The sequence below is a fragment of the Lepidochelys kempii genome, chromosome 2 (assembly GCF_965140265.1).
Source record: "Lepidochelys kempii isolate rLepKem1 chromosome 2, rLepKem1.hap2, whole genome shotgun sequence".
NCBI classification, from domain to species: Eukaryota; Metazoa; Chordata; order Testudines; family Cheloniidae; genus Lepidochelys; species Lepidochelys kempii.
Window position 1 is genome coordinate 22,534,313 of NC_133257.1, and position 27,584 is coordinate 22,561,896.

At 44.5% G+C, this 27,584-nt stretch overlaps 1 protein-coding gene across 1 annotated transcript in view; it reads left to right on the top strand.

Moving 5' to 3' along the window:
* ANXA13 (annexin A13) overlaps positions 1 to 20,524 on the top strand; it is an 80,392-nt gene extending 59,868 nt beyond the window's left edge. The window contains exons 2-11 of the mRNA XM_073330193.1: positions 442 to 517; positions 9,942 to 10,036; positions 11,781 to 11,951; positions 12,984 to 13,017; positions 13,111 to 13,190; positions 15,277 to 15,345; positions 15,582 to 15,683; positions 18,167 to 18,242; positions 18,916 to 19,028; positions 20,210 to 20,524. Of these exons, the coding sequence (XP_073186294.1) occupies positions 442 to 517; positions 9,942 to 10,036; positions 11,781 to 11,951; positions 12,984 to 13,017; positions 13,111 to 13,190; positions 15,277 to 15,345; positions 15,582 to 15,683; positions 18,167 to 18,242; positions 18,916 to 19,028; positions 20,210 to 20,329 (936 nt within the window). The 3' untranslated portion in view covers positions 20,330 to 20,524. The remainder of the gene's footprint in view (positions 1 to 441; positions 518 to 9,941; positions 10,037 to 11,780; positions 11,952 to 12,983; positions 13,018 to 13,110; positions 13,191 to 15,276; positions 15,346 to 15,581; positions 15,684 to 18,166; positions 18,243 to 18,915; positions 19,029 to 20,209) is intronic.
* The last annotated feature ends 7,060 nt before the right edge of the window (positions 20,525 to 27,584 follow it).

Consider the following 27,584-nt stretch of genomic DNA (forward strand, 5'->3'; position numbering starts at 1 on the left):
GAAAAAGACTGCCTGCATGAGCAATGGTTACAAGATCAAGCCCCCATGTTTTACTTCAGTCGGAGATCAGCTTATCCATAAAAGTACTAGTATTTGAAAGGCTGAATTTATTTGCCATTTTATAGTGGGGCAAATCCTGAAGTGCTCACTCAAGGCTAGTTCATGCAACCCTCTCTCATGCTGGTGATCACTTATTTCCTTTGACTTGAATGGAACTATTTGTTTGGGTAAATGCTTACCAATGTGAGTAAGGTTTTCAGAGTCTACTCATAGATCAACACACCTAAGTCAGTCAATAAGAGTTTTTCCTGAGTAAGGAGTGAGTGAAAACTAAGTAAGGACATCAGAGTTTGGACCTTTGTGAATAAAGATCAGATGGCAATCTGACCCAACCTAGCCTGTAGTATTATTTTCCACTTACTGTTGCCTCTGTTTTTCTAGCCAACCATTCGGCGCCATCATGATTTTGATGCAGAACGGGATGCCAAGAAACTACAGAAAGCTTGCAAAGGGATGGGTAAGAATGCTATTGTTTTTAACATGTTGTTTAGCTGTGTTGATACCAATGGGACAGTTTTGCATTATAGAAGTTGTATGTCCAAGCACGCACTTGCAGCAAAACAATTGCTTGATCAGTTTTGAGTTAATCTTTGTTTTCTGTCAGATATCGAATGCCACTTATTAACTCCAAAGCACAACTGCTGTGTGTGTGCATAGATACAGATACCCTCACAGTATGATATATTATATTAGCTTGGGGGGAAATAATCTTAATCGTCATTAGCTACATATGAATCATTACTACACCCCAAGGTGCTTGTGGATCTAATACTGAGGAAGAGTAAAATCACTGGCTAATCAATACACATTTACCCCACAAGCATTCTCACCTCATTACAGTAAGGGTCCAATCCTCAGAAAGATCCTGAGCACCTCCTACAAGGTGCTGAACATCCCTCCCTTCCACTGAAGTCTACAGGAGCTCAGGGCACTTGGCACCTCACAGAATTGGATCTTCACTGTGCCCATTATTCCTGGTGTGTTAACTTCATGACTTAACCCCAAAGGAGCAGAAAGAACATGGCATTTATTCACTGCAACTGATCTGTCAAGCTGTCAGTAACAATAACAGGAATAGTGAACTCTCATTGTTCAGAGCCGGCATTAGGGGGAGGCTACAAAGGCAGTTATCTAGGACACCTGAATATTAGGGGCTGCTCTTGCCTGGCCAACCCCGCAGCCACAACAGCTTCACTAGGAAGTGCCCCGTTAAAAGCACACTCCCACTCCTCCAGGTTGCAGTGGCAACGAGCATTAAAACATCTATCCCCAGATCTGGCCTGGTGTTCAGATTTTCCATAAGGGATAGCTGAAAAGCGGGGATATACGCTTGTCCTGTACTGACATATGCATTCAGCGTCTACATGCTGAGATGGAAATGAGTTCAATGCTAAGCATGTGACAAGAGACAACAGGTAGATAGAGATGGGGAAGCAAACAATGAGACAATATTGGTCAGCGTGATACACTGCGCTCTCAGCACACCTGACGTATAATCTGACAAAGAATCCCCTTAGTGTCCTAAAGACACCTTATCTAGGTCCATCCGGTTCATACTTACCTACACCCTAGGATGTGCATTACACATGCAGGCCACCTGGCTTGAAATGGTCCACCACATTGCATCACACAAGGAGTTAATATGATGTGTAGCAACTATCCATCTTGAAAGACAATGGTGTAAGCATAAAAGCAGTTCAGTTAATGGGTGTCTTGCTGCAGCATCACGAGGGGCTAAAAAGTCCAATTCTCCAGTGACAGTCCTTGCCACAATAGTGCAGGCATAAGGCGCAGGGAGAGAGGATGAAGCTAGTGCACTGCTAGCTCTCGAGGCTTGCTGCACTTTAGTTTTCGCTTTCCTCCCTCTATCAACCATCTCTCTTCAGCCTCTTTGACTCCCTGGTGCAGCATAGCCCGCCAGGGTGTCCGGTTGCTAGCTGCATCTTCCCAGGTTGCAGTTTCAATGTTGAAAGTTGTCAAGACCCTCTTGCAAACATCTTTGTACCTAAGCCAAAGTCGGCCCAGTGGCCTTGTAGCATCCGCAAGTTCTCTATACAGGAGATTTTTTGGAATGTGTCCATTTTCCCTTCCGGTGCAGATAACCAAGCCAACGGAGATGTCTTTGTTTGAGAGCAGTGATAAGACTTAGCAATTTTGCTTTCTCAAGTACTTCAGGTCCAGGAATTTTGGTTTCCCACTTGATATTTAGACTACGCATGTGCATTAAACGTGCAGGCCACATGGCTGGAAATTGTCCACTACATTGTAGCACACAAGGAGTCAGCATGATACCTCTCCAGTTACATCATTAGAGCTAACATCCAGGATGGTGGAGTTAAATCTTTAAGGTCATTCCTGTCATCAAGCTGCCTCAGGAGATCCTTGTAGCTGCTCTAAGATAATGTCATTGGTACAGGCAAATCTTTCTGACAGATGGGCTGCACAGCAAGTACACATGGGCGGGTGGATTCTCACTGACACTTAGGCCTCTTTGTGCCGCTCTGGCAGTATAAAGGGGCCTAGTGTAAATGAGAAATTAGCCGTCAGACACTGACCCACAGCTGTTTGTCTCTTCCACCAACACATTGGATTGCTGGCTCTTTCCTTGTACCACACATTGTAACTCTTTCCCCTCATTCCCATCTGGAGTGAAATACTTCACTGTTATCACCTCTTTGCACTGTGTTTGCCTCTCCTTATTTGTCTCTGCCCCTAGCATTGTACACTAACAGTTGGAGCCAGGGGATTGTCAGCGTGGACACTACACTGTGGCCCAGTTTCCATATAAGGAGTCACACCTAAAGAATTTCAGTTACAGAATCCACGTTGTGCTAGGCAATAGGTGGCCTGAAGTGTAACTTTGGCCATTGTGATGGAATATATCGCTGTATTCACACCTACACACTATTGTAATAATCTTTGTACAAAGTACACCTTGTGAGGTATCCTTTACACCAGTGTTTCCCAACCGGTGTGCCACAGCACACTGGTGTGCCGTCAGGCTCGAACAGGTGTGCCGTGGAATTTTTTGAAAAACAACATGCAGAGTGGGGGCGGGGTAGGGGGAAGGAAGGTGGGAGGAAGACACCTTCTGATTGGCCGACAGCCTCACTGCCCCACCTCCTCCATGGGTACAGCAACCAATCAAAGCTCGATCTCCCTCTCCTCCCCACAGCCCTTCCGTGAGCACCGGATTGGCTCCTCTGCCCCTCCCCTTCCCTCCTGCAGCCGCCAGCTAGGGGTGGGGGGAAGAGCCTGTAGGGGGAGCAGGGACCCTGCTGCAGCCCCCCAGGGTTGGGAGGTGGGAAGAACCTCAGGAGAAGCAGATGTGAGAGGGGAGGAGCTGAACTGGGAAGTGGGAGCGGGGTGTAAGGTGAGGAAGCTGGGAAGGCAGAACTGGTGGGGGCTGGGTGGGAGTGGGGCAGAATTGGGATGAGGTGAGGGCTGGATTGGTGGAGGATAGGGACAGAACTGATGGGGCAGGGGCGCCATTTAAGGAGGGTGGGGGAGCACCTGCCCACCTGCATGAGTAGAGATGGGAGGGCATGGGGGGCATTGCTCCCCAAACTGGATACATCACAGAGGTGATGCGTGGGCGTGGCAGATTTCTGCCTTCCATTTCAATGTTCACCAGGGGAAGGAGACCAAAGCCCTGAGGTAAGTGGGGAAGTGGGATACTGGGAGGAAGCATGACCAGGAGCACATGAGAAGGGAGAGCTCCTGCCTCATACTGAGAAAGAGGGATGATCAGCGAGTTATCTCAAGTACCTATACACAAATGCAAGAAGCCTGGGAAACAAGCAGGGAGAACTGGAAGTCCTGGCACAGTCAAGGAATTATGATGTGATTGGAATAACAGAGACTTGGTGGGATAACTCCCATGACTGGAGTACTGTCCAGGAAGGTAAACTGTTCAGGAAGGACAGGCAGGGCAGAAAAGGCGGGGGAGTTGCATTGTATGTAAGGGAGCAGTATGACTGCTCAGAGCTCAAGTATGAAACTGCAGAAAAACCTGAGAGTCTCTGGATTAAGTTTAGAAGTGTGAGCAACAAGGGTGATGTCGTGGTGGAAGTCTGCTATAGACCACCGGACCAGGGGGATGAGGTGGACGAGGCTTTCTTCCGGCAACTCACGGAAGTTACTAGATCTCAGGCCCTGGTTCTCATGGGAGACTTCAATCACCCTGATATCTGCTGGGAGAGCAATACAGTAGTGCACAGACAATCCAGGAAGTTTTTGGAAAGTGTAGGGGACAATTTCCTGGTGCAAGTGCTGGAGGAACCAACTAAGGGCAGAGCTCTTTTATTCAATATCTTCATAAATGATCTGGAGGATGGTGTGGATTGCACTCTCAGCAAATTTGCGGATGATACTAAACTGGGAGGAGTGGTAGATACGCTGGAGGGGAGGGATAGGATACAGAAGGACCTAGACCAATTGGAAGATGGGGCCAAAAGGAATCTGATGAGGTTCAATAAGGATAAGTGCAGGGTCCTGCACTTAGGACGGAAGAACCCAATGCACAGCTACAGACTAGGGACCGAATGGCTAGGCAGCAGTTCTGCGGAAAAGGACCTAGGGGTGACAGTGGACGAGAAGCTGGATATGAGTCAGCAGTGTGCCCTTGTTGCCAAGAAGGCCAATGGCATTTTGGGATGTATAAGTAGGGGCATAGCGAGCAGAACGAGGGACGTGATCGTTCCCCTCTATTCGACATTGGTGAGGCCTCATCTGGAGTACTGTGTCCAGTTTTGGGCCCCACACTTCAAGAAGGATGTGGATAAATTGGAGAGAGTCCAGCGAAGGGCAACAAAAATGATTAGGGGACTGGAACACATGACTTATGAGGAGAGGCTGAGGGAGCTGGGATTGTTTAGCCTGCAGAAGAGAAGAATGAGGGGGGATTTGATAGCTGCTTTCAACTACCTGAAAGGGGGTTTTAAAGAGGATGGCTCTAGACTGTTCTCAATGGTAGCAGATGACAGAACGAGGAGTAATGGTCTCAAGTTGCAGTGGGGGAGGTTTAGATTGGATATTAGGAAAAACTTTTTCACTAAGAGGGTGGTGAAACACTGGAATGAGTTACCTAGGGAGGTGTTAGAATCTCCTTCCTTAGAGGTTTTTAAGGTCAGGCTTGACAAAGCCCTGGCTGGGATGATTTAACTGGGAATTGGTCCTGCTTTGAGCAGGGGGTTGGACTAGATGACCTTCTGGGGTCCCTTCCAACCCTGATATTCTATGATTCTATGATTCTATGATTCTTCTTCACCTGCTGCTCACAAACCGGGAAGAATTAGTAGGGGAAGAAAAAGTGGATGGGAACCTGGGAGGCAGTGACCATGAGATGGTCGAGTTCAGGATCCTGACACAGGGAAGAAAGGAGAGCAGCAGAATACAGACCCTGGACTTCAGAAAAGCAGACTTTGACTCCCTCAGAGAACTGATGGGCAGGATCCCCTGGCAGAATAACATGAGGCGGAAAGGAGTCCAGGAGAGTTGGCTGTATTTTAAACAATCCTTATTGGGGTTACAGGGACAAACCATCCTGATGTGTAGAAAGAATAGTAAATATAGCAGGCACCAGCTTGGCTTAACAGTGAAATCCTTTCTGATCTTAAACACAAAAAAGAAGCTGTCAAGAAGTGGAAGATTGGACAAATGACCAGGGAAGAACATAAAAATATTGCTCGGGCATGCAGGAGTGAAATCAGGAAGGCCAAATCACACCTGGAGTTGCAGCTAGCAAGAGATGTTAAGAGTAACAAGAAGGGTTTCTTCAGGTATGTTAGCAACAAGAAGAAAGTCAAGGAAAGGGTGGGCCCCTTACTGAATGAGGGAGGCAACCTAGTGACAGAGGATGTGGAAAAAGCGAATTTACTCAATGCTTTTTTTGCCTCTGTCTTCATGAACAAGGTCAGCTCCCAGACTACTGCACTGGGCAGCACAGCATGGGGAGGAGGTGACCAGCCCTCTGTGGAGAAAGAAGTGGTTCAGGACTATTTAGAAAAGCTGGACGAGCACAAGTCCATGGGGCCAGATGTGCTGCATCCGAGAGTGCTAAAGGAGTTGGCGGATGTGATTGCAGAGCCATTGGCCATTATTTTTGAAAATTCATGGCGATCGGGGGAAGTCCCAGACGACTGGAAAAAGGCTAATGTAGTGCCCATCTTTAAAAAAGGGAAGAAGGAGGATCCTGGGAACTACAGGCCAGTCAGCCTCACCTCAGTCCCTGGAAAAATCATAGAGTAGGTCCTCAAGGAATCAATTCTGAAGCACTTAGAGGAGAGGAAAGTGATCAGGAACAGTCAGCATGGATTCACCAAGGGCAAGTCATGCCTGACTGACCTAATTGCCTTCTATGATGAGATAACTGGCTCTGTAGATGAGGGGAAAGCAGTGGACGTGTTGTTCCTTGACTTTAGCAAAACTTTTTACACAGTCTCCCACAGTATTCTTGCCAGCAAGTTAAAGAAGTATGGGCTGGATGAATGGACTATAAGGTGAATAGAAAGTTGGCTAGATTGTCAGGCTCAACGGGTAGTGATCAATGGCTCCATGTCTAGTTGGCAGCTGGTATCAAGTGGAGTGCCCCAAGGGTCGGTCCTCGGGCCGGTTTTGTTCAATATCTTCATAAATGATCTGGAGGATGGTGTGGATTGCACTCTCAGCAAGTTTGCAGATGACACTAAACTGGGAGGAGAAGTATATATGCTGGAGGGTAGGGATAGGATACAGAGGGACCTAGACAAATTAGAGGATTGCGCCAAAAGAAATCTGATGAGGTTCAACAAGGACAAGTGCAGAGTCCTGCACTTAGGACGGAAGAATCCCATGCACCGCTACAGACTAGGGACTGAATGGCTCAGCAGCAGTTCTGCAGAAAAGGATGTAGGGATTACAGTGAACGAGAAGGTGAATATGAGTCAACAGTGTGCCCTTGTTGCCAAGAAGGCCAATGGCATTTTGGGCTGTATAAGTAGGGGCATTGCCAGCAGATCGAGGGACGTGATTGTTCCCCTCTATTCGACATTGGTGAGGCCCCATCTGGAGTACTGTGTCCAGTTTTGGGCCCCACTCTACAAGAAGGATGTGGAAAAATTGGAAAGAGTCCAGCAGAGGGCAACAAAAATGATTAGGGGACAGGAACACATGACTTATGAGGCGAGGCTGAGGGAACTGGGATTGTTTAGTCTGCAGAAGAGAAGAATGAGGGGGGATATGATAGCTGCTTTCAACTACCTGAAAGGGGGTTCCAAAGAGAATGGATCTAGACTGTTCTCAGTGGTAGCAGATGACAGAACGAGGAGTAATGGTCTCAAGTTGCAGTGGGGGAGGTTTAGGTTGGATATTAGGAAAAACTTTTTCACTAGGAGGGTGGTGAAACACTGGAATGCGTTACCTAGGGAAGTGGTGGAATCTCCTTCCTTAGAGGTTTTTAAGGTCAGGCTTGACAAAGCCCTGTCTGGGATGATTTAGTTGGGGATTGGTCCTGCTTTGAGCAGGGGATTGGACTAGATGACCTCCTGAGGTCCCTTCCAACTCTGATATTCTATGATTTGGCCCTGCTCCCTCCCCATGCCCAGGCCGGCAAGGGCCCCTTAAGGGGGGCATGGAGGAACATTCAGGAGCAGGGGGTGAGTAGTGACACCAGGCGTTCTGTGCATCCAGATCAGTTTCCCCATGTGAGCTGGGTAATGGCCACCTCACCCTCCAGGCTCAGGTATGTCCTCCTCAATGCCCGTGAACCACTGGGTGCCAGTGGCCATGGTGACTGTGTAGGACAGCATGACCCGGGCTGGTGCGCACATGCTCACAAGGAGTGGAGCTGTCTCCACTGCGCCAACAAAGGACTGAGCACATGGCTGAGCCCCGCAGCAGCAGCACCCCCTCAGACACAGCCCCTCCCTGCGCCTTGAGCTACACCCGTGCCGGCACACAGCCCCTAGCTACACCCCTGCCTGCACCCTGAGCTACCCCTCTCTGCACACAGCTTCTAGCTAGCCCCTGCACCCTGAACTACCCTCCTTTCTCTACACAGCCCCTAGTTACCCACTCCCTGCACCTTGAGCTACACCCTCCCAGCACACAGCCCTTGCCAGCTGTGAATGGTAAGGGTGGTAAACAGCTTAAACCGAGGTGATAAGAGGGCAAGTTCATCTGGAGATATGGTGGTGTGTCTCAAAATAATTAAAGGTATCACGGTATGCGGCAGCAGAGAAAAGGTTGAGAACCATTGATTTAAACACTCAGAATTTGCTGGTCGGTATCGTCCTGATAAAACGTGTGGCAATATGGTTTGTGAAGTTATAAAATTCCCTGTCTGGTGGGTTATTAATACATGTTCCAAGCCTCACAGCCCTGCCAAAACAGAAGTTAACAAACAGGTCTGACCTAACAAAGGAATATGTGCTTTGCTTAATTTTCATTTAAGCGGTAAACACAGTCATCAGGCAGGGAGGGAAACAAAGAAAGCTCAAACCGGTGAGAAAAAAACAGCAGGGAACATCCTTCCACATAGACTCTTTGTCTCCTAGTGCCCAGCTGGAAATGTTTTTCAAGAGGGGAACTGAAACTATAAAAAGGAGGGACAAACACTCCAAGGAACCCCCCTCTCTCGCTGGGCTCATCACATTCACTGCACCTAAAGAGACAAAGTAAGCAGTCATTGGATTCTGGGGGAAAGGTCCTAACCCACAGTGCTTGGTCAGTAAGACTGCTGAAAGCATGTGGCAAGAAACTTTGCTTGAATCTGATATAATTTAAGTTAGGCATTAGTAAGTGTCAGACTAGATGATCATAATGGTCCCTTCTGACCTTGATACCTATTAATCTTTATTTTTCTTGTATGCCTCATTAATTGTACTCACTTAAAATCTTTCTCTTTGTAGTAAATACACTTGTTTTACTGTTTCAGACAATCCAGTGTGTTTAAATTGAAGTGTCTGAATAACTACTTGAGATAATAAACCTGCATATTATTCCCTTAAAGGAATAATGAACTTAAAATATTTGCACTGTCCAGGAGAGGGCTGGGGCAGGCAGTACAAGGCATAGTTCCCTGGGGGGAAATCTGGGGCTGGGGGTTTGTTAGGGTCATCCTGCAGTATAACCAAGACTGCTGAGAGCCAGACTGTAACCCAGGTGTGACTGGCAGACTGCAGTTACACATACTCAGGGTGTGGCTTGCATGGTGGAAGACTGTTTATGAGTGGCACAGGTAGGAGCTCCTTCAGCAAGGCATTGTAAGACACCCAAGGTTGCAAGGCCAGGGTGACACAGCCCCGCCTGATCTGGACTGTACCCTGGTATGTCATAGCCATCTGTGATCAAAGTAACTAAGGGAGCAAGAATCAACATTGTTATACACCAGTTCGTGCTCCTGCTGAAGACAGTGAGTGTTTTCCAATTATCTTCAATAGGTTAACTTCCCACAGAACGTGCCACACTGGGTCAGACTATTGGCACACTTGTGTTCTGCTGCCAGAGGTAGTCAGTATCTGATCCTTCAAAGGAGGCTAACTTCCAAACCCTAACAAATAATACACCTGGCTAGCTATTCAGTGGTACACAGGGTGGAATTTCTTCCTGATCCCTGATGAGCTTATTCCTTGAAACATGCGATTTGGTTCCCTAATGATATCTTAGCTTTATGTGGCATTGGTTTGGGTGCACTTTCTCTTTATGTTCTGGCTGCAGACTAAAAGTAACTTTTTTTAAATGGTACATGCTAGAAAAGCTATCGTTGACACCAACTGATGTTCTAAAACTAATTTTCTACTAATTTGAAGGGAGAGTTCTTGATCCTCTTTTCCTCTCCCAGCAGAAATGAAATCTGCTGGCAGTTTCTGAATGATTTCCTCGTCTACATTAATATTTTTTAGGAACAGATGAAACAGCAATTATTGAAATCCTATCAAATCGATCATCAGACCAGAGGCAACAAGTAAAACAGAAGTACAAGACCATGTATAGCAAGGTATTTCAAAAGAAATGGCCCTGTTGTTTTAAACAAAGTGCTCTTTAGAAATGTGCCCCCGCATTTCCCCACTTCTGATAATGCCATGTGTCTGACAGTTTTTAAAAGACACAGAATCAGGAAGTTAGTTTCCGATGAAAGAATTACTGTCACTTAACATATTGATTCTATTAATCATCCTGGGCCTTACAGATAGCTTGGTAAATGGAACTTAGTGGAGCTGATTGAAATTTGGAATTTCTCTTCCTTGGGAGACTCTGAGCTTTCAAAATAGGTTTTCATCCCAATTTGGGATGAAAGGGCAAAATCTGAGAATTTTTCACAAAGTGAGATATTCCAAAAATATTTTGTTTTGATAAGGGAAAAATGTTCTGTTTCAACTTTATCATTTCAATTTTTTATATCGTATTATACATTATAATTTAATAACCTAAAAGACAAACATTTCACATTTTTCAAAACACTATGTTTCAACTTTATCTAAACATTTTGATAATTTCCCGAGGAAATATTTTGATGAAATCAATACATTTCCACAACATTTTTCAATTTCATCTCATCAGCATTTTCCAACAGAAAACTGTTTGGTTGGAAAATTTTCTACCAGCTCTAGAAAACTGCATTTACTAATCTGAAGTATTTTTATCAAATTCAGTAGAGCCGGACATTTATACTCAAATTCCAGAACCTTTAAAACATTTTCATTTTTGTTTGCCTCCCCTGCAGTGAGAAAGAATGCCTGAACTAAGGGTAAAGGTAGTTGATATAGCAACAGAAATTTCCTAATGTAAATTCAGAGGGACAATTCTGATATAATTTACACCAGTTTTACATCAGCGTAATTATATTGACTTCAATGGATTTACTGCTGATATACACCAGCATGAGACGAAAATCTGACCTACAGATTTCCAATAAAGTTCAAAAGGTCAGAAATCTGTTTTGGTACTTGACTTTTGAAAGGAAAGACTCAATGCCTGAGTAATATTTAATATAAGAAAAATAAAAGCTTTCAAAACACCTGTTTTAGGCATGGGGTCAAATCCTGCAGGACTTATACTTAATTTGTAATTGATTGGAGCTAGTTGCAGATTAGGTCACTAATCAACATCAGTAAGGGTGGCAGTATTTGGCCCAAAATCCTTCAACAGGCAAACCCAACAGTGAGCGCAATAAGAATTTTGTCTGAGTAAGGATTGCAGGATTTGTTTCACAATGAGTATTTGAAGCAGCATATGTTAGAGAACTGAGCCAAAGGGTCTGAAACGACCAATTTGAGACATCACAGTTACAGTGGCACTGATATTAGGAATTTCTGTCTTATTTCCAACCAAAGGACACAACTTTTGGGTGTTATCACCCTTAACAACCATACACAGTAGTAATACCTTGCTCTTGCCTATATAGCATGAGCCTCTTGAGACAGTGGATCAAGTAGTCCCAGCTCACCTTCTCAAGGCACTGGGGTGCCTGGTGGTTTACACTGAGATAAGTCTATTGACATCAATAGAGGGACTCCTGATGTACATTGGTGTCAATGAGAGAAGAACCAGGCCCATAGATTTAAAGATATTTTTCCCTTTTTTCTGATCTGAATTTTTGGAAGACTTCCTTTAGCACAGGAAATGTTAACAACTCCGTAGACTTAACACAAATAATTAATAAACAATAGTAAACATTACCTCTCAATTCTTCTGGGTAGATTTTCTGTGCTATGAATTAACTTTCTGGGCTACTTCCTTAGGATTTGGAAGAGGTACTGAAAGGAGAACTAAGTGGGAATTTTGAAAAGACAGCATTGGCTCTGTTGGATCGTCCATGTGAATATGATGCCCGAGAGCTTCGGAAAGCAATGAAAGGTGCAGGAACGGATGAATTGGTGCTGATTGAGATTCTTTGCACCAGGGTCAATAAGGTTCGTGGGTGTTTAGCCGTTATTATACATCTTCCTTGCTGTACTGCTCTGACTAGTGCGCACGTCACCCCTGCCCTCTAGAAGAAGGTATGTCAGAACTGCTCAAGTGAGTGGAGTATGTCTCCCTCTAGAAGCTGCAGACAAAAGGCTATCAGCCCCCTCAGACTGGAGTCAGGAGCATTTTTTAAGGAACTGACCATAATAGTCAGGCCATTTGTTGTGTTATAAATTGGACAGTCCTCTTTTGGGGTGGTTTGTCCCCCAACCAGTACTGCAAGATAAACGCAGGTGCTTATGTCTGATATTATAAGGGGGATGAATTTTGGAGTGTGCCATTCTGCCCCTGCTAGCATGACCTTACACACCACACATGTAAGGTCACACCGGGAGGCGGGGAGGGGGTATCTCACCTGCAGGGTCGGGTCCATGCCATTCCTAGAAGTACCAGAATGTCTGGTATTCTGGGACTGCGTGAGAGGGCACACTAGACCCAAATGCTATGTAGATAAAGAACATCATAGTCACATCAGAAAGTTCCCTCCCACCCCTCCAGCACCCACCTCCCTCAGAATATGAGTGGGCTTTGGAGAGATGCAGAGAGGGACAGATGCCGGGGGGTGCATCATACATCACGACACATGACAACATTTATACCTGTTTGAGGGAGTGTGAAGAGACTTTTGCATCACTGCAGCAGTTCAAAGGGCATTTAGGCCAGCGCAACTCAGGAAAGTGATCCTCTTCAGGACAGCAATTAAGCGTGTGCTTAAATCCCATTGAAATCAAAGAAACACAAAGTTAAGCATGTGTTTAACTGCTGTCCTGAATAGGAATGGATTTAAGCATGTACTTATGTACTTTCCTGAACTTGGATCTTAGTGGAGACTGAGAATCTGACCTATTACATATCTCCCACTAAATGTCATCATTCTATCTGGGGTCTAATCCCAGGAACACCACTGTGGTATCTGAAGATGTCAAGTCACATGGGCATGTTACTGACCTGATTTTTTGTTTGTTTGCTTATCCCAGCAAATTGTAGACATAAAGGATGCATACAAAAGGCGTAAGTGATATTTTATATAAAACACCCTCGTTTAAAGAAAATATCTCACCCTTTAGCAGTGAATAAAATCTTACAGACTTTTTTTCTTAATAGTCTTTGAGCGGGATCTAGAATCTGATGTAAAAAGCGACACAAGTGGCTCCCTAAGAAAGATTCTGGTTTCTGTGCTACAGGTAAGGGTTGGAATATTTCTATTACAAACCTACATGATATAGGCATTTTTTTCTACACCACCTAGATAGTGCAGGTATAATAAATATCTGTTCTGTGCACACAGGCTCTTTACAGCAAAACATCTATACTTACAGCCTTTTAACCAAATCGAGAGTCATAATTAAAGACAAGTGTACAATTCAGGCTGGATGTGACCATGGCTCCAATAACAACTCAGCCTTGGCTCTTCCTATCTGAGATTTATATACGTATAAAACCTAGGGACACAAAAGAGGATTTGCCCCCAGTCTAGGGAAATTTTATTATTGCACTGTTGTGCTGGGATTTTACTTACTTACCACCTAGTTCTATAGACCATAGCAGTCCTTGGCCATTCTCACAGTTTGCACCCCACCTCTTTTGGTCAAGGGCATATTTTACCATTGATGGTAATTCTCACTAAGAGCTTTTAGATCTTGCATAGTATTATTCCTCCATTGAAGATACTGGATTATTACTACTTTATTTTGTGTATTATGGTTATGCCTAGAGTACCTAACCATGATCAGGGTTGCATTGTACCAGAGACATAATTAGAAACAGTCCCTGCCCCAAAAAGCTTCCAATCTAAACAGATAAGACAGAGAAAGGGTGGGAGGGGCTTGCTATGTTTTTCAATTCACACAGAGCAAACATTATATCAGACAGAATGCTCTTTGTTTTAGATTAAGAAAACAAGAAGAAAAGTGAAGTCTCCATGAGAGCTGGATGTGTGTGTGTGTGTGTGTGTGTGTGAGAGAGAGAGAGAGAGAGAGAGAGAGAGAATGCACTGAACACAAAACGACTGTCCATCTCTGCAGACAGACAGAGATGAAAAGGTACAGCACACAGGAAGGAAAGGCACAACAGTGGCATAGCTAAATACATGACAGCTACATTCCCGTTCTAGAATGTGGGAAGCCACAATAGTTTTGTTTGACCCCTCTGGGTGTATTTTCAGGGGGGACAAACCAGGGAATATTCATAGATTTGTCCTTGATAGGTGCTACCAGAAATTCCTGTAGAAAATTAAAGCAACGCTAAAAAGGCAGGTGTCAGTGAATGGTTCTGATTGTTAAATAGGGAGGAAGAGTGCAGGGCCACATGACTGTTATTAAGGAATAGAAATGTGACAAAAGCGACATTTCACTGCAGGTATTGGAAATCTTTTTTTAAATTGACTGTTGTGACAGACGTGCCTCCGTATTCCCCTATTCTTGCAAGAAAGTTTCAGCTGTAGGGTTACAAGGCTACATGTTCCTGACAGTCAGGGATCACTTGGGATGCCTCCACTGTACAGCATTGCACAACTGTGTCGGTAAATCATAGGATCTTTTCACCTTCTTCTGAAGCAACAGGTATTGAGTGTTGCAGAAGGCAGGATACTAGCCTTGGTGAACTAGCATCTCTGAAGTAAAGCAAATACTATGGGCTAAATTCTGCCCTGATTTGTACCTTTGAAATCAATGGGATTGCGCAGGGTGCAAGGTAAGCCAAAGTAGAATTTAGCCCTGTGTAATTTGTTGATACAGCACTAGACAATGGCCAGTAGATGGCAGCAAAAAGACTATGAGGAAGCAGCTTGTGAAGGCAAAAAGGAAAACGCTCCATTCTAGTACAGTAGAACCTCATAGTTACAAACACTCGGGAATGGAGGTTGTTTATAGCGCTGAACAAAATGTTATGCTCGTTCTTTCAAAATTTTACAACTGAACATTGACTTAATACAGCTTTGAAACTTTACTATGCAGAAGAAAAATGCTGCTTTTAACCCTCTTACTTTAAATGAAGCAAGCACAGAAACAATTTCCTTACCTTGTCAAAACAAAATGTAAACTGTCCCTTTATTTTTTAGTAGTTTACATTTAACACAGTACTGTGCTGTATTTGCTTTATGTTGTTGTTGTTTTTTGTCTCTGCTACTGCCTGATTGTGTACTTCCGGTTCCAAAGGAGGTATGTAGTTGACCAGTCAGTTCGGAACGCTGGTGTTTGTAACTCTGAGGTTCTACTGTACAAGAGTAATAAGCATGTATTCTCTTTTTTAACACAATGTCCCTTTCTGTAGGCTAACCGAGATGAAGGACTGGAGATCGATGCAGAGCTCGCTGGGAAAGATGCCAAAGAGCTGTATGAAGTAAGTGAAATAATGGGGAAATCCCCAATTGTCATGGTCTTTATCTGTCTATGGCATTTCTAAGGTGTCAAATATTGAACAACCCCAAAGACAATGGCATTAAATTGTACCAATAAAATGGCAGGTTGGGAACAGAATTGGGTGCATTGGGTTCACTGCAATGTCTGGTTTTTAAAAATATGAAAAAAAAACCCCAAACGTTTAAAAACGGTTAATTTTAACATTCAATTTTTGAGGCAGGGGAAGGCTGCTGGGGAACAGACGAATTGGTTTTCAATGTTGTCTTAGCAAAGAGAAACTACATGCAGCTAAGAGCTACCTTTCAAGCTTATGAAAAGGTAAGTTTTGTTGGTTGTTGTTTTTTTTGTTCTGTGACAGGTATTGTGCAGCTTGGAGCTCAGTGGTAATTTAATGGAATTAATTCACACATTCATAGAATCCAAGGCCAGAAAGGGCCATTCTTATCTAGTCTGACCTCCTGCATAACACTGGCCATAGAACATCCCCAAAATAATTCCTAGAGCAGATCTACTTACAATTGGAACATATGATTCTTTATTTGTAATTTTAAGGAGGGGTCAGACATTCTAAACATCTAGCAATATATGTATAGGGCCAGCTCTTCAAATGCTGTAATGAATGGTCTACATCAATTTGCACCAGTTGAGGATCTGCCCCATAATATCCAGCAAAATAAGTTTTTGATTGTTGTCCTGTCTTCCCCCAACCCCATGAATAACAGAGAGGGTGACCTTTCCCCAGTTACACTGCAAAGATTCAGCAAAGAGGTACATTGCACAGCTAATAGGCCCCTGGCCAAAGACCTTGAGGTTCTCACTTTCTGCTCCTCTCCTCCACTGAAGCAGAGATCTGATGGGTGGGAATCTATGTCTCTCACCCTGATCCTCCAGTCTCAATGAAAGTCTCAATGGGAAGGCCTCTTGAATCTAGCTCTTGCTGTTCTCCCATGCAAAAAATGGACCTCTTTTCACTAGAGGCTTCCAATTTTTTTGGAATTAAGCCCATGGAGCCTGAAAAATAATTAGGAAGAGAATAAGGACAATGTAGGAGAAGGTAAGATGGTATGTCCTGCTTGTGACTAAGTGGATGCACTTTTCTCTCAAAATATATAAATTAGAGAGGGCCCAAACAAAACCCCAAGATGCACACACCTGAACTTTGGGAATGTTTGGAGCTAAACTTTGCAGCTTAGTCCCATCTGAAATATAAACAGCTCTTGCTGAAAACATAACAGCTCCATCCCGGCTACTGAAATGAAGAGCCAAAAACCAAAACCCTGTTGAGTGTGTTGGAGGCCTATGTAATGTTATAAATGAAATTCAGGTTTGTTTAAACAAAGTTCATAGCTATTTACAAGGCAGGGAGTTAAGATAAAATGCATTAGGTTGAGAATTAGTTTAACAATGAGAAGCATTAGGCTGGGGAATCATCTCCCATAGGAAGTGGTAGAAACTCTGGACAAAACACTCCAGAACACACTAGACAGAACTCTCTGGCTCTGGCTGGAGGATGGACAAGATGACATTTCCCATTAGGGAGGACCATTTTATGATTCTCTGTTTCTTTATATAAATTCTTAAAAAGAAATGTCACTGTGTTTTGATGCCTGAACATGATTGCCTTAAGGCGAGAACTTGCATTTATTTACCTTCCTAAACTTGTTCTGTGTTCAGCAGATGATTAGAACCATTGAATCTCTTGATGAGGGGGAAAATCTAGTAAGGCATTGTTGGAAATATATTCACAACTTACTCCAAACTTTTGTTTGTGGCTAGAGAGGCCAAAGCCAGAACCATTTATCTACACACATGTACACATAAACACTACCCAAACTCTGGCAGTTTCAATAAATGAGCCTCAAATCTGAAATCCCCTGAATTTCTAAAGCAAAAGCCAAACACGGGTTGTCAAACCCACCTGCATCCTTTCCATCTGTATTTGAAGTTGCGATGGGCCCGAGACTAAAGCCATCTGTCCACATATGAATCCTCTCCATATTTTGATGGGTTTGATTTGCAAGACTAGATTCAAATCAAGCCTGGTTTTGCAGAACTCAAACCCCAAACATTCCCAGTTTTGCCCATCTCTCATTTGAGCAGATATTCCAGAGTGGAAGAATCCTGTCTTGCGAGGCGGAGTCGAGGAAAAATTATCTCATTTTTTACAAATAGAAGATTTTTTTTATTCACAAAAATTAGAACAGATTTTAACTTCAAAATATTTTCCCCTTCCCTGCCCGACTGTCTCCTCCCTACAGTGTGGTACAAAACCCAGGCAAAATGGAGACCCTTCTAAACTACATTTACCCAAAGAAAATAAGTTACAACCCACCAAAATCTACCTTGACTGTTTGGACCTATCCAAGTCTTTGGTGGGACAGAGGAGGTGCGAACAGTCTCTCTCAATTGGAGGTCTCCCCAAGAAGAAGTCATGAGATGATTCACTACAACACCTACTGCAAATGTTTCAGTTACCTTTAAGGATGCACGTTGCATATTCTGAGTCAGCTGAATTAAATCGGTATAGTTCTATCAATGTCAATGGAGCCAGGAAGAGTTACACCAGCTGAGGATCTGGTCCTTTGAGACGGAGTGAGACCCTTGCCCGCCATGGGGATTAAAGTAGTTAAAAGCTTACTCCCTAAAGTCAAAGAAGGTATCAATATGATCTAAATCAGTCTTTTGCCACGTTAAAAGCCATGTGATCAGAAACAGGAGTGGCTCAGTGCTGTTCTTATCACTAGAGGGATAGATTACTGCACAAACAGAAGCTATAATTAATTTTTTCATTATCTCTTTAGCTGAAGGGGAGAGACATTGAAGATGCCATTAAAAGTGAAACATCTGGAGATTTGGAGAAGGCCTTTCTCACTCTTGGTAAAAAGAAAGTCTATAGCTTTTCTCTCTAGTTTTCATCCTCACTTGACTTTAGCCATTGGGGTTCTTATGTGTATAAACACAGTGATAATCTGCTTTGTTAGAACTAGATTGAGACACGGAAAGACCACTGGGGGACAGAACCAATTAATGTTGACTTGCCCCATGTGTCTGGGAAGAACCTCCATTAAGCCCCAGCATGAGCTATCTAGATCTTAGGTCTCAGAGCACAGAAGTAAGCCAACATCATCCCACTCAGGAGTAAATTGGCAGGGAGCAGAATTCCAGACGGGCCAAAAGAACAAAAACCGTGTCCCCATACAATTCGTTTTCATTCTGGAATATAAACATCAACATTTTCAGCCCTTCTGTGCTTGCATTAACATGTTTATTCAATTTTGATATTCATAAGTATGTAACATGCTTTCTCTGTAGGGCAATACATTCACTTTTAGGCTCGTCTGTCACCTGTAATGATATGGGTTGACCCTTGCATCTCCACAGAGCCAGTTGCAGGACTAAGGCCCTACAACAATGCACGTCCAGTTGGGTACTGACATTGGGGATGTCTAGGTTTCCATTAAGAGGGCTGTTGTTCTCCTCCTACTGAAGCTACAGTGCGGAATATGAACTGAACAAGGCTCATGAGGTCCCTTTCACTTTTCTTCTTTAGTGAGATGTGCCAGAGATTGCCAAGGCTACTTTGCCACCCGTCTGTATGAGGCAATGAAGGGCGCAGGGACAGAGGAGGAGACTTTGATTCGCATCCTCGTGACTCGGGCTGAGGTAAAATATGCTGGGATCTGAGAGGCCCCAAATCTTCTGGTGGATAAGTGTGAAATTTAGAAGGAATGAATTATAGTAGTAGGATCAGATTCTGTGCTCAGTCAGTTTTGCAATTTAAATTCAACGAAGCTCCATAGACTTCAGTGCTATTACTGTTTTTACACCCATAAAACTGAGAACAGACTCTAGCTTTGATACCAAATCTATTTATTTTTTTTTAAAAGAACGATGCATGAGACACATTAGTAATTGCACAATGGAGCCAAACACATCTAGATTAAAGTTGGCCACCATTATTCAACTGGGAGATAAGTTGTTTGGTCCCAAAGAGCTTTGTTAAAAAAATCCTAATTAAATAACGATAAAGAAGCAGTTCGCAAAGTATGGTCAGTGGAGAGCTAGGGAGTCACATGGTGCAGGCTCTGTCTGTTTCCAGATGGGAAAAACAGGGCAGAGGAGAAGGAGAGAAGAAGATAAGAGTCAAAGCAGACTATGATTAAAGTCTTTTCACAAAGCACAAAACATGCTCAAGACATTTCAGCTCCATAAACAGTGTCTGAACATTACTCTTCCATGTAAGCTGTTGTCGCCACTGTGATGTTAAGTGGTCTTGCGTAGGAAGGGAAAAGGTTCATGTGACGGAGAGGCAAAGTGATTTGATGGAGAGGCAAAGTGATTAACCATATGATTGGAATGGTGGGGCTGGAAATTAGTCTCCAGGACACTCTCCCTGTTAAGTTGTGGCCTGACTATGAAAACATTTGAGAACCTCCGTAATAAAGATATGACACATATCATTGATGCCATCTTTTATGGACTAACATATAACATCTGGTTCTCTTTACTTAGCAACCAGAAAGTTATGTATGACCCAAAAACTATTTATTTTTTTAATTCTATTCCTGGAAATTTCTCCCCCACTCCTTACCACCCATGAGTGTCTTCCAGAGGAGACCGTAACTTGAGCCACTGTGTAAGGGCAGCAGTCAGGATATCAAGTTTGAGCTAAAAGTGCTCCATGGTTTTGAACCTACTCCTTCCCCACCAAGGCCCTGGATCCAAATCTGATTAAAATCAATCGGAATCTTCCCACTGACTGCAGTGGGCTTTGGATCAGGACCTAGAAGAGTGAGGTATGGTGCAAAACAGATCCGCACTTCTAAAAATTCTTTCCATTTCAGATTGACCTTCAAACAATAAAGGAGAAGTTCCAGAAAATATACAACAAGTCCTTAGCAGAGGCCATCAAATCAGACATCTCTGGGGACTTCAGAAAGCTGCTAGTGGCACTGCTACACTAAGACTGCTGTCACAAAGGGAGAAACATGAGAAGAAGTCACCTTCTTGACCAGCTTCCAAGTAGCATGCAAAAAATGTGGCACTAGCAATAAAAAATCCACACCGTTTATTTTCTTTACAGTGGGGGAACATGTTGCCAGGTAATCCTTGTGTTACCTGGACATGAGGTTCAGGCCAAGCCTATCACACAAAATGTTCTCATGCAATAAAAATGTTTTAAAAAACTAAATCTAAACTGACCTGTCTTCCCATCTTTAACATAAAGAGGGATTTCTAGAATCTTGTCACCGTTTCCCCCAGGGATCTTTGGTGTCTCTAGAGAATTCCAAAGACAATCCCCCTTCCTCCTCTGCTCCTATAACCCACGTCCTAAGCACTCCATATCATGCCATCACACTTTGTGCCAAAATGGACTGAATAGTGCTCCCTTCTGAGCCCATCATCACAGCTGCTTTAACTGCCAGAGAGCTGCCAATGAACAATGCGCATCAGCCTCTGCTCTCAATCCAAAGGGAAGGTGAGAGTGATTTCCCTGTCTGAGCCATGTCTCCCATCAGCATCATCTGCTAAATTATCCCACAAAAGGGCCAAAGGATTGCAGTCCCTGGGCTGAGGGGAGGGCAGGAACTGCACCCTCTCTGCTATGCCATGGAACCTAGCACAGCAAAGTGGGTGAGGAGGAGCTGGGTCCCTGGCCTTGCCCTGCCTCTGTATTGCCCTTGAAGTGGGACTGGCCCGCAAGGGGGAGTGTACTGTACCACATAGAAATGAGCATGCTCCCCATGAGCGTTGAGACGTTCTCCTACTGGAGCTGGACAGCTCTGCACCACCCCCGATGCAGGACTATGCCCTAAACAAATGACTGAGCCTTAGATTAGACATGATGTGGCAGGGAGAATACAGGGGAGAGTCTGGGAAGCCAAGGGATAAGAGTGGCTGATCAGGAAACAGGCTTATGGGGTTTTATGCATGTATCTTGGTCCTGCCTTTTTATTACAATGTACTAACTTCTGGGGACGGTGGAACAAAGTCTATCTCTCTCGATATTTATATCATATTCCCAATAATGGTGTCTGGGCAGCTAGTACAGTACTTAGGCGAGAGCAAGGTCAGTTATGGAAGACTAATTGAAAGGAGGGAGGTGTTTCAAGGAGCAATGTGAGGCTGTATAGTGTGCAGGGCAGGGAGGATGTACCAGTCACAGGAACATTTAACAGCTCTAATACAAGGCCAATTTTTCAAAAGAATTTTTTTTTTTATTTGGAGGCAAATTCCTAATCTGAAATCAACCTCAGGCTTCTGTATCCAGCAACTCTCTGAATCGAGAAAGAAAGAGCATAGCGGAGCAGGAGACACGTATCTTAGGCTTGCAGTTGCCTTAGTTCTGTTGTAAGCAGAGCCCTTAGAAAGAAATTAATAATTACTTAGGTGTCCAGGGCTCCCAGGGATCTTTCATCATTCAGAGGTCACATTGTACATCAGATCCACTAAGATCCATGCAGGCAACACTATTTGGATGATACGGTTTTGTCAAGAGTATAGCAGGCTTCCAATATGAGCATGTAAGAGTTCCGGGGGAGGATTAAGCACCAATGCTAAAATGTTCAGATTTGGGTGTTTACAGGTTCCAGCAGGATCTGGGGATGCTCAGCACTTCTTAAATCAGGTCACTTCTTTAGGTGCCTAAATATGAATTTTAAGTGCCTAATTTTAGGCAGCCCAATTTGCTTTGACCTGAAGACTGTTTCAATTAAGACTAATAGGTCTTTCTTAGAAAATGCATGATAGCTTCTCTCTTAGCCCCTCACTTTCTGATTAGAGAGATTGGCCTGAAGCAAAATCCAGGGGCCAAACTCCAGATCCAAACTTCCTGGGCCAAATTCTTCAGTTATACAAGTGCAAGGGCAGTGGTGAGGCCTGTGAAGTTACCCTGGATTCACATTGATGTAACAGAGCAAAATTTGACCTCGGATCTCTATAATGGGTCAATACCCAGGCTTCAAACTCTCACATACTCAGGCGCGCAATATTCAGATCCAAACCTAAATGTTCCAGGTTTCAGAGGTGTTCAAATTTGGCCCATTACACAGCCTGCAAACTCAGAACCAAACCAAGATCCAGATCTGAGGTTTGGATTCATTCCCCACTCTACTTCTAATGAGAGAAAGCAGGTTCTGTGTTGTACATGAATACAAATGGTAGCTGTAGAGTTAGATTGCTATAAAGAATCATTCTTGCTGAGCAGCTATATAGCAAATGAGTAACGCAGTAGTGACATGGGGTATACAGGAGGTGAGAGAGGCGATGTTTCAGTGCTCAGCAGAATCGGATCCTAAGGATAGCTGGACCAGCAAAGCAGGAGGAATGCAAGATAGCTGGCAACAAGAAGAGATAGATTGGGTTTTGCAAGACTTGGGTCTGAGGACAAGGGGCAGAAGGTTCAGAACAATTTGGCAAGAGACCAAAGATATATTCTCCTGGAAAGGATAAAAGTGTTGTATTTATCCATGTCATGCCTTTGCAATGGCCTTGGTATTGCATGACCCTATCTGAAGCAAAATGAAGAGCTTTGTCCAACTTTCACATGTGACTGTCCTCCTCCTCCCATGTAGTCATGATGAGTTCCACTTGCCTATGACATTCTTCCAGGTACTCAAGCCCCACCCACTTGTTTATGCAGCTCCATGGCTTCTGGTCACCCTGATGCATAGACCAAGAAGCCAGGAGGTGGAGTTAAAGTACAGCTTTGTAAGCATGATCAGGCAGTTAGGGAATTATTTACTCTCTGCTCCTGGGGCTAGGGTCAGAGGGGACAATGGAGAGGGAATTGGGAATGTTGCTCTGGTTGGGTGTATCTGAAAGTGGCACAAAGCCCATTGTCATCTACTTAATGTACACGGTGGGTTGCAGGTCAGATTCTTGTACCAGATATGGACTGAGAGAGACAGATAGAAATGTGTTTTCCATGAGATCCTTTAATGCAGTGGTTCTCAAACTTCAAACTATTACACAACCTCAGGAGCGAGGACCAAAGCCTGAGACCGCTCGAGCCCTGCCACTTCAGATAGGGGTGGACAAAGCCAAAACCCAAGCCCTGCCGCCCTGGGCGGGGGTCCAAAGCCCAAGCCTGAGCCCCACCACCACAGGCAGGGGGGCCAAAGTCCAAGAGCTTTGGCCCAGCCCATGGGCTTTGGGCTTTGGCCCCGGCCCCCAGGGGTGGGGTTTGAGCTTTGGCCCCGGGTAGTGGGGCTTGGGCTTCAGCAAGTCTAATACCAGCCCTGGCGACCCCATTAAAACAGGGTCCCGACCCACAGTTTGAGAACTGCTGCTTTAATGCACTGCCAGGCATGGCTGTCAGAAGAGTGTTACACACTGCGCCACCTAGTGGATGAACGTATAATACAATTTAACATTCTATTACAGTCATGGAGACCTATTTTGGCTCTCTCACAGGCCTAATGCTGCCTCTGCTTGTTAGGTTAGAGGCTTAGGAACTATGGAGATGAGCACAGAGATAGATGTGATTAGCCTTTGTTTGCTCCTGTATGTCAGTTACTTGATTAATATGTGCCAGGCTGTCACGGGGTCTTTAAGAAGTTACTGCAAGTCACTGTTCGTGCAGTTTTATTGATCCTCTGTGGACATTAGACTGTCTCTCATGAGATTTCCCAATACGTTCACCTTTCTTACTGCTTCCATCTTTCTCTGTCCCAGCTTATAACCCCATGTTGGCAGACCACACTCCCTTGGGGTTGTGCAGCACCTTAAGGCAGGTTGGCCATTTCCCCTGCCCTGAGCCGAAGGACCTAGGCAGCAAGCCTAGCCAGCTCCTGAATGGATGCATGAGGACCCAGCAAAGCCCTCCTCCCACTCAGCCCAACACTGGACCATGTCTGACTCTTACTGTCATCTGCCTGTTTCTTTCTTTTTGTTCTAAAGACCATTCCACTTGCTATTTATCACCTCTCCCAGATCCTTACTAGAGATGTTAAATAAGACTGTAAAGTGGAGCTAACACTTCCTGTCTCCCACCCTCCCACCTTGAACCCTGTCTAGTTCAGATTCTAAGATCTCCAGAAAAGGGACTGTTTGTCACTATGTGTCCGTACAGTACCTAGCACAATGGAGCCCTGAGCTCATTTGGGGGCCTGCAAGCACTGCTGCAGTGCAAATAATAACAAATTAATCCAGTAGACCAAACTGTTCGGCATACAGATTAACTTTCTTTTGCACCTCTCTGCTAACATGCTGTTTTGTATCTTATTTCAACTACACTCCTCAGGGAATGATAACAATGATCACTTCATCTCCTTCAGCAGTGGTGTAAAAGAAGGGGATGACTTCCTCGGGCACAAATGGAGGGGTTACACTGATACCAGTATGTCCTGCACACACCATCCAGACCTATAAACAAGAGGCTTCTGATGCTTTTGTTACAATGGTCCAGTATTGAGGGCACTAGCCTTGGAGTGACAAAACCCTGGTTCAATTCCCTGTTCTGCCACAAACTTCCTGTGTGACCTTGGTCAAGTCACTTAGTCTCTCTGTGCCTCAGTTCCCCATCTGTAAAATGGGGTAATAGCACTTTGCTACCTCACAAGAGTGTTGTGAATAGATTGTGAGGTGCCAAGGTACCAAAGGACATATAAGCACCAGAGATAGAAAACTGCTTTTTTTTTTTCTAAAATGCTTCATGAAAAATCATTTCTTCACTTTCCTAACAGGAAACCCCAATCCAAGCAATTGCTGCTAGTTCAGCTGCAGGCTCTGCTCTGCATCCTTTCAAGCTGCAATAGCTAGGACTATGATCTAATTCAAGCAAACTCACTGGCAACTCTCTGGCTGAGGCACATGGCACTCTGAGGTGCACTGTTGGTGGGAGAATCGTCTCTGAAACAGTAACCCCCCTTCATGTGAAGGGAAGAGGTCATCAAAGACAGGCCGCAGTATCTTCATTTCCCCAGAGTCATGGCCAGAATTAGCAGAAACCCTTTGTGAGGAATTAGCACGGTGCCTCAGTCAAACAGAGCAATAGGATATTTAAACTATGCAGGCCAGATTCTGAGGTCAGAGGGATCTTGCACAAGTAAGGACCTCAAGATTTGATCTTATAAAAGTTTTTTCAAACATACACCAGTATCCAGAAGCGCAGGAACAGCAAAAATCCCACCCATCTAACCACCCATCCCCCCCCACATAAAACCTCAACATAAGTAAAGTCCACCCTGGGTTGAACGGCCGTGCTAGTTTCTTTAAGGGTTAAAAAATAAATCCTCAGCCGTTGCCAGGAAACGGCCAGAAAAACTAAACAAGCAAACAAACCCGAAAGAGCTAGTGCTCATGCAGATAGACACCAAGCCAAAGCAATCAGCAGAAAGAACCACCCTAGCAGAAATAACACAGACACACGCAGCTGCTTTGTGGCTTATCTTCTCAGATTTGGTGGCTTTCAATTGGGTAGTTAATGTTCCCTGGATGAGGGGCAGAACCTTTCATTTTGGTTTTTGAATTGCACTGTAACTATTTAGGGCATGACCATGGCCAGCCCTGTAGGCAGCAATATGGGAGGCAGTAATGCAGCTTCCCCCAACCCACCTTGCACGCCCCCGGGAGTGCAGAGGCTACTAATTATGGTGCTTAGGAGCAACTCACCTGAAAGTGGGCGGGGGGGGGGAGAGAGGAGTAGACAGGGCTATTGTTCTACCTACTCACCCCATCTACACTGACCAATGGATTTGACTGGTTGGCTGCATAAAATAAGATTATTTAAAGGGGTGTCACCGACTATGCTCCTCTCTGTGTAACCAGGGAGCTTCAGGATGCTTCCCAGTGCTCACCCTGCATCTGTCCCCAGCTCCGCACTGCCCCAGCACAGGGCTATGCCTTGAGGGCACCGTCTAGCCCTCAGTTACTTTAGCATGCTTTTATGTCATGTAAATACTTAGTTGGAAACTGCCACCTGGGGCACAGCCTGCAGCATGAAGCCTCCGTTTGTACAGGAATGGATTGCACCAGAACACTGTGATCTGCTGTGGTGAAGACAATGGTGTGAGAGCAGGTCGGGCAATGGGCCCATTGAGCAGAGGCACCAGAGGCCTTTCACTGGTGTCTGTCTCGGTCTAACTGCATGCAGACATAAGGAATTTCTGACCACTGCACTCAATCCTACATATGGCTTCGCCATCAGAACATGAGAAGAAGTCTTGTTCTTCTGGACAGCCAACAAGCTAGTTTGACATTGTACGGGTAAAAAACAGCTTTAGGATACAATGCCCTCAAAAAAAAGGTGTGTGTGTGGGAGGGGGGAAACTAACAAGTGGTCACAGCAAGAGACTGGGAGTTAGGGCTCCTGGGTTACATTCCCAGTTCTGACACTGATTTGCTGTGTGAACTTCAGCAAGTCACTTCACCTCTCTGAGACTCAGTTTCCCCGTCTGGAATATTTACCTTCCTCAAGGAGTATTATGCGGCTTAATTAATTAAGGTTTCTAAAGATAATGGAGGCCCCAGTGCGAAAGGTACTATAGAGCCGCTACATGTTACTTTCAGTGCTCTGTTAAGTACATGCAGCATCAGAATCAGAAACTTCTGAGACAGCAAACTTTGACAGTCCGAACTTCAGTTAGACAAGTCACCTGGACACTCACCTACATTCTGAGCAGGGAGAGATAACAGCTGCTTATCTCAGAGTTCTGGGTTATAGAAAATGGGTGGTTCGCTACAATGGGAGCATTAGAGCAAAACACCCAGTGCTACCGGCTTCTCCCGCACTCAGTCCCAAATCCCAGCAGATAGATTAGAGGGTCTTTCCCCTATTCCTTAAAATGAAAATATTGTCCTGTCAGAAACTCTTGATACCTCTGTTTTCCCCTCCTTCAGGATGAAAGTGCATACCTAGTGCTAGGCATTTCAGACTGTTTACAGGCTTCTAGAATTCCCAGGCACTTCAGGACAGGGCCTTCTGGTTGTTTCCAAATGGACAGCCAGAACTTTTATAAGTGTACCTTGGTTTCAGAGTCTATTTGTTATATGTAAACACTGGCCAGGAAAACACCCCTTGGGCATGCTCAGTAATGTTCAGCTCCTTGCAAAAGGCAAGGGGAAAGTCACATGTGATAACAGTGAGAAGTCCATATGTGACTATTCTTAGCCCTGGAATGTATACAACACCTCATTGCCTGGTGGTTCTTTCACAAAGCTCCGGAAAGCAGCGAAAGTGCCTTCAGAATAAACAAATCCAGAAATGACCCTCCATGA